The 7177-nt window shown below is 40.8% G+C and overlaps 1 protein-coding gene across 1 annotated transcript; it reads right to left on the bottom strand.

Annotated features, from left to right (window-relative positions):
* Window positions 1–2096: 2096 nt before the first annotated feature.
* On the bottom strand, window positions 2097–4747 carry LOC127769862 (protein MHF1 homolog). The gene is made up of 4 exons (XM_052295525.1): window positions 4562–4747; window positions 4377–4448; window positions 2715–2795; window positions 2097–2604 (listed from the first exon to the last, which is right to left on the bottom strand). Exons 1-4 carry the CDS (start codon window positions 4692–4694, stop codon window positions 2477–2479), a joined length of 414 nt encoding a protein of 137 aa, XP_052151485.1. The 5' UTR covers window positions 4695–4747; the 3' UTR covers window positions 2097–2476.
* Window positions 4748–7177: the final 2430 nt, after the last annotated feature.

Genomic DNA, 7177 nt, shown 5'->3' with positions numbered 1-7177 from the left:
TTCTTTTCTTTTCATCACGTTCCTCCAACAACACAGAAGAGACCAATGAAATAATCAACTGATGGCACGATGACAACTCTCCATCTGACTGTGGCTAAGACTTGAAAAAACAGACAAAATCAACCTGATTAGCAAGTTGGGTCAGACGACCAGATATCTTGTTAACAGTGACACAAAGCCTAATTTAATCATAGAGTATTTATGTGTGTGGTTGGAGAGGTTGGCAGATCAAAGACTCAGAATCTTTGACCAGAATTGAGTAGAGTAGTTTGCTGTTTGCCGCTGCAGAGAGACGTTACAGGCACAAATTCGTGTATGTTGGTGCTCTCAGAATTATCCAGTATGTGTACTCCCTATGTTTCAAAATAAATTAAGGTTTATACACGAGTCTAGACATAACCTCCATTCAGATTAATATATAAAAAATTGATTTATTTTGAAAGGGATTGATGTGTACACTATTCAAAGGGACAACCTGACTTTGCAGTTTGCATCCCAATAATTTGTACTAGTACAAGATTCCTCACAAAAAAAAATTGTGCGAATTTCAAATGGTCAACCTGACTTTGCATTTTTTTTTTGTCCAATAATGTGTGCAGTATTCAAACAAACTTTGTTCTGAAATTTGCATTGCTGGAATTAGTTCTCTGTATAACTTACCAAGAACGCTTGCTCAAATGAAACCCTCCCTGGAAAATATCAGTCTGAATTTCCCTTATAATTATTCTAGCATAATACTCGTGAGTTGCAACAGTTCTTTTTCCCAATTGTCTAATACATTTATGCTAATTTTATTGTCATTCCGTAAAGATAAAAATGTTCATAATATTCTATTATCATGTTTTCCTTTCGACGGGATCTATGGCATGTGCAAAGTAAGAGACAAGACAAACACCTCAGTTCATGGGTTCCGCATGGTAGTTGGATGGTGGTGGTGATACCATCTTTTATATTAATATAGATAGAGAAGACCGGCACACTGCATGCTTATGCTAATTCTGAAGTTTGCAGAGAAAAAAAAGGGTTATTTTGACTGGTAGGAACCTGGTAGCGCGCCCATTTGTTGCTGCAGCTTGAGGAATTCTGAACTCTGAAGACAGTCAGAAAGATATGATAGAAATGGGCCTGATATGGGCTCAAAGTGAGCAGTGTCATGGGCTTATGGGCCCTGCTTGATGGCTGCTTATGGGCTCCATGTTGGCCTTTAGACCCAATGTGTTGGTTTCACAATGGGCCATCTGTTCAGGTTCAGACACAATAGGAATAAGTTCATCTAAGGTCCCTCAACTTGTCAACGAATCCGATTTTCATCCTTTAACTAAAAAACAAGATACAATGGGTCCCTCAATTATCAAACCAGTGCAATATAGGTCCTATGGTGATTTAGATGGCAGTTTTAGCTGACGTGGCACCTACTGGCTAATTTGGCTTGGCCTTTAACTGACGTGGCGCTTATGTGGCAATTCGATAAAAATAATAATAATTGATGGTGGGGCCCACGTGGGCCCAGCTGTCATTCTCAACCCCTTCCTCTCCCCATCTCCTGTCTTTATCTCTCTCCCCTCTCCTCCCTCCTCTCGCCGGCGGAGATAAGGACGGCACGGCCTCCTCTACTCCCACCCCCACGGGCCTACTGCCGGCGGCATCCGCCCCTCTCGTCGCACGCCGCTCCTGCCTCCAGCATGAAGACGGTGCAGCTGTCTAGGTGCACGACGTATGTGGTGACGAACATGGGGTCGAGGCCATCGGCGAACAACGGCGGCGATGGGGAGGGGACGCTCTCCCAGAACCACCGCTCGGCCCGCCCGGATAGCCTGAACGACTTAGTCATCACGGAGCGCCGACGACATCACCTGGAAAACCGCCTTGGGACCTTATTTGCACTGGTTTTGAGAGTTGAGGGAAGTGTTATATCTGGTATTGCGGTTCAGAGATGAATTTCAGATTCGGTGACAAGGGACCTTAAGTGAACTTATTCTGACATAATACCACGATATCTGTAGAATCCCTTCAGTGAGAGTTTTACCGCATCAAAGTTTGACAGGTTCATCTTATACAGCTTCAAGGCCATCAGTTTTTTCTTTTCCCTGGTTAACCAAACATCACAAATTGTCACAGAACTGATTAGTGACTAGTTCTAAACTTACACGGAAGTTTTTTGTTATTTATCCTTTCTTTTCTGTGCACATTTCAGTTGAGCAAACATCAGCAGGAGGCACAGGATTATCAGAAAGTGTGACAGCACATGATCCCGTGTAAGAACCAAACTCTGAATTTTGCCATTTACTACTTGACACAACAGCCTCAGTGAATTTACAGGTGTGAAGGATCTCCACTTTCCACAGACAACATTGTGTCATACCACATCTAAATGTGTGAAATACAGGATCAGTGGGTAGCCTGAGTTACTTGCAGAGTTTCCTGCTTGAACCTACCACTTTGTTCTATGGGAAGAAGATTTATCTCATGACTTAAATCAGATTTGCATCACGTTGTCGTCCTTCTTTGAAGATTTCTTTCTCTTCCTCTCGCTGGAAGGCTCCTTACCCTTCAGTTCTTGAGAAAATGTCCGCAGGAGGCCCATCAGATGCTCATTTCTATGTGCTGGAATTACGTCGCAACAATCACAGCAAGTAAGATGCAAACAAGTATTTTACGAAGCAAAATAAAAATGTTTTCTTTTGGGATCAGAAGAGCACGGTATCGTAATGTACCTGTGAGTATAACATCTTCCATCTTGATGGATTTACGACCAGCATGCTGTGCAAACAACTCAACATCCTTAGCCAGCTGCTCTGCACATTGCGGAAGAGATGTTAATTAGAATTACCATGATTAAAAAAAATCAAAGATCTAACAAGACCCATAACCATTTATATCATCTAGAAGTTCAGTAGAGCTTATATGTGCTTTATTTTCAGAGATGTTACTTTTGAATCTACTGCTTCATTAACCTTCTGCCCCTGCTTTACTGTCATCACAAAATCACTCTTTTCTGGCAACTGGCAAGAAATGTACTTTTCTGAAGAGGCCTGGGGTACAAGATTGGGTGGTTAACCATTGCTTTCTATAATTCTATCTTCATGTGGTGTCACTAAAAAGATGTGATTCTGATGTTTATGGACAGGATGGGGTTGATCTTTAATGAAACTTGCTGCAACTGAGTTACCTGTTATGTATGTTGCCAACAGTTTGGAACTACCTGATTAAAAGCCATGGATGTCAACAGGACAATCTGTTTTATTCTGCTTCAACTGAATATAGCGCATTCATCGACATATTGCAGAGTTTCTTTAAAGAGTTCACTTTATTTCCTTGAGTTTCAGAGCTTTTAGGTCTTTTCGGTAAAGTTAATGCTGGCAAGTATATTAGGCCCAGAAAATATACCCCCGTACGGTGACAGGAAACAATCTCCAAGCAGGAAAGGGCCTCCTCAATTTATTCATATCTCACATATCCAGAATATATCTCAAATAGCTGGATCTATATAAACCACATTTGACTCCGGATGCATTGAACTAATACCTAACTTCCCCATATTCAAAGAGAAAATACTATGAATACATTCTAGGTTAATCGAATTAGGAGTTGTTTAGAATGTAGAATATGTCCAGAAGCAGGTGAATGATAAGACAACAGAAGCAATGGAATTCCCTTTTGGTTATTGATGAAGATGCCCTAATAAAGGTCTTTAGCTATGGAGATCCAGATTTCCAGTCATTCAGAGCAAATCACGCATAAATTTCACCATTTCACCCTAATTTCATCTTCTCTGCACATGCATTTCGGCAACGAGCACCTACTCCTATTTAACAAAGCTCCACTGTCGCAACTATCAAGAACAAAAGAAACTGATACTACTGTTAAAGAGAACAAGCTGAAAATGTTAAAAACCAATAACTCTCTACACGGTGAGTTTGAGAAATAGGGGATTGAGAAGATTGGGAAGATACGCAAAACGAGATGAGCCATTAGCACATGATTAATTGAGTATAAACTATTTTAAATTTCAAAAATGGATTAATATGATTTTTTAAAGCAACTTTCCTATAGAAAATTTTTGCAAAAAATGCATCGCTTAGTAGTTTGGGAAGCGTGCGCGCGGAAAACGTGGTGTTTTCTCACCCTATCTCACACAAACGAACACAGCCTAAGCACTGTAGTTGATAGAATTGGAATGGTTTACAGGAGACATCCGAGCAAACCTATGCACATGGACATGAATGCAGATCATTGAAGATGGAGTACAGACACACATACAAAACAATTTAGAGTGAAAACAAATCATGAAACAGGATACAGTTGGCACGAACAAGCCGCCGAACACAAGAAAAAGTCTAGGGTTTTGGGAGATATTTACTCATATTTATACGTACCTACGGTCTTGTAGGCCAGATCGGCGATGCAGGCGACGACGGGGTCGGAGACCTCCATCCCCGCCTTCTTTCCTGGCAAGAAATCGCACGGCGGCGCCATGGTTTCATTCAGTTGAAGCATTCGCGAAGATCCTCCCTCCCCAATCCCCCCCTCATTCCCAAGAACCAAAGAAAGCGGGCCTAACCTTCGGAGGTGGCGATGCTGATGACGGCGAGGCGGAGGCGGTCGCGGAGGAGGTCGGCCTGCGCCTCCGCGGCCTCCAGCCTCTCGGCCTCGCCGCCGTCTTCGTCGGCGAGGAGGTCCATCTCCGCGTCCATGGCGGACTGAGCTGGGATTTTTTTTCTCTTCTTTCGGATTTTTTTTTCCCTGAGAAAAATAAAAATAACGAACCGGATGAGATGATGGGCTTCCGAACCGCAAGGCCTTAACGGGCCGGGCCCGGCTCAACTGGCCCACGACGAATTGGATTTTTCCTTTTTTTTTTTTCTGCGCGAAACAGAGGCGCCAAGCATAATAATGACTTATTATTCGGTTCGGAGGAATTTGAATCCATATGAATAGGAAAAGTAGAGGAATATGAATGTTTGCACACATCAATCTATAGGAATTTTTCGAGGAGGTTTGAGTAGATGACAAAAATTCTTATGTTTCTTCTATACATCTTGTAGGAAAGAAAACTTTCCTTTAATTTTTCCTATACTTCTATCCTTTCCTACACTTCTATCCTACAAACCGAATGACGCTCATAGTGATTAGCCCTGAGAGGATTTTACACTGGATTTTTTTTTCCACCTTCGAATTTCGCTCCACGCTGCAAGCCTTTGATTCTGTTTGGGGAGCAATTCTGAGAAACAGTTGGTTGGTAGTCAACTTCTAAGAATATGAAGAAGAAACCCAGCTCTTAGCTTTTAGTTCATTCTGGATAGGAGAGCTCGAGCGTTGCTGGAAGAAGCTGCAATAGTGTTTGGAGGGAGTTGGAGCTTCTGGAAGAATCTAGAAGCTTCCCAAACATAACATTTAGGGCTTGATCGGTTGTGCTGGCTGCTGCAAGCCATTCACAGCTGCCGCTCTTTGGTTTGGATTGGGGCTGACTGGCTGCAACTGCTGCAGCCAGCACTTCCGATCAGGGCCTTAGCTTCTACACTGGGGTTCAGTGACTACTTCCATGTCCATAGTAAGAGTATTAAACTCATGATTTTGATGCTAATTAAGGGGTTATTAGATCACCGAATCACTTACAATATGCGATGAGTCGGTCAATTTGGACGAATCTTGAATAAAGTCCAGAGGTCTACTTCCCGTTTCTGAAGAATTTTTTTCTCTGGTTGGGATTGGCTCTGCTAGTTTGTTCAAAACACTGTAATGCTGAAAACTTGTGTGCTCAGACTTCTTTCGATGAAAGCAGTGGCTTTTCTTCATGAGCATCTCGCTGGTTTTGGTCGCTCAAGACCCTTTTGAGTTCATAAACCAAGACCAGTTTCTGACAAAATGTGAAGCAGTGGCTGTTCCTTGCACCTTTTGGGAAAAACCACTCGATGGCATTGCAAGACTGGATCTTCAAATCGAGCCGAATTCCTCTATTTGAAGAGAAACTAGTACTACTTAGCTAGCGTTCTTAAAAGAGCAAACTTTCCACGAAGGAATTATGTCCGTCCACAACTTCATGTAGTGAAAACATAGAAATTACCGTACAAAATAAAATAGATGTTTTACTTACGGTGACGTGAATAAATCTCATACATTCATTTACACTAGAAAATAGACCAACCAGTATGAAATACTCCATCCGTTTCATATTGATCATCACTTAACACAAATTAAAATTTACAAATTGATCATCATGTAACTATAGCTCCTTCATTTGACATGTAATATTATTACATTTAATCATAGCCCCTTCGTTTGACTTGTAATATTATTGCATTTAAGCATGAAAATTTATTATGTATGGGGCCCAGCAGGAGTTAAAGGGGGTGTTTAGATCCATGGGTGTAAAGTTTTGGCGTGTCACATCGGATATACGGATACATATTTTAAGTATTAAACGTAGACTAATAACAAAACAAATTACAGATTGCGGCTGTAAACTGCGAGACGAATTTATTAAGCCTAATTAATCCGTCATTAGCAAATGTTTACTGTAGCACCATATTGTCAAATCATGGAGCAATTAGGCTTAAAAGATTCGTCTCGCAATTTACATGCAATCTATGTAATTAGTTATTTTTTTCGTTTATATTTAACACTTCATGTATGTGTCCAAACATTCGATGTGACAGGGTGAAAACTTTTGCCAGGAGATCTAAACAAGCCCAAAGTATGCATGTTTATTGATTTTTCCCTACCACATACTCACACTAAATGAAATATAGGAAAGTTAATACTTTTTCTTGGTCTTGGTGAAAAATTTATATAATAATTAATATGGAATGTAGGGAGTAAATGATATGATCTGATAAGTAAACCTATTTTTTTATCTATTTAATGCCTGAAATTGTGAAACTTTACCCTTTTTTCATATATTTATTCAAAGCGGCAAGACATTAAATTCATGGACATAAGTTGGAAGTCGAATATATACGCACAAATTCCAATGAACCAAAGTAATGAAACTAGTATTCCCATTTTATCTCTCCTCACAATGGCGGAGCGAGAAATATTTTTGAGCCCGAGCAAACTTCACTTCTAGTATTTGTTATATAAATTTCATCATCAATTCATTCAATAACTTATAAATTTAATAGAGTTTTTGTCGGTGAGCCTCCGCGGCCACTTGGGCTAGTCAGGCGGTGGCTCTGCC

This window comes from Oryza glaberrima, chromosome 4 (assembly GCF_000147395.1).
Source record: "Oryza glaberrima chromosome 4, OglaRS2, whole genome shotgun sequence".
Lineage (NCBI taxonomy): Eukaryota > Viridiplantae > Streptophyta > Magnoliopsida > Poales > Poaceae > Oryza > Oryza glaberrima.
The sequence above is the reverse complement of the archived record's forward strand: the minus strand, read 5'-3'. Positions and strand labels throughout refer to the sequence as shown.

Coding starts and splice junctions, on each gene's coding strand:
- LOC127769862 (XM_052295525.1), bottom strand. CDS start 4,694: ATGGACGCGGAGATGGACCTCCTCGCCGACGAAGACGGCGGCGAGGCC. Junction 4,449..4,561: donor CAGCATCGCCACCTCCGAAG/GTTAGGCCCGCT, acceptor ATTTCTTGCCAG/GAAAGAAGGCGGGGATGGAG. Junction 2,796..4,376: donor TCTGGCCTACAAGACCGTAG/GTACGTATAAAT, acceptor CGCAATGTGCAG/AGCAGCTGGCTAAGGATGTT.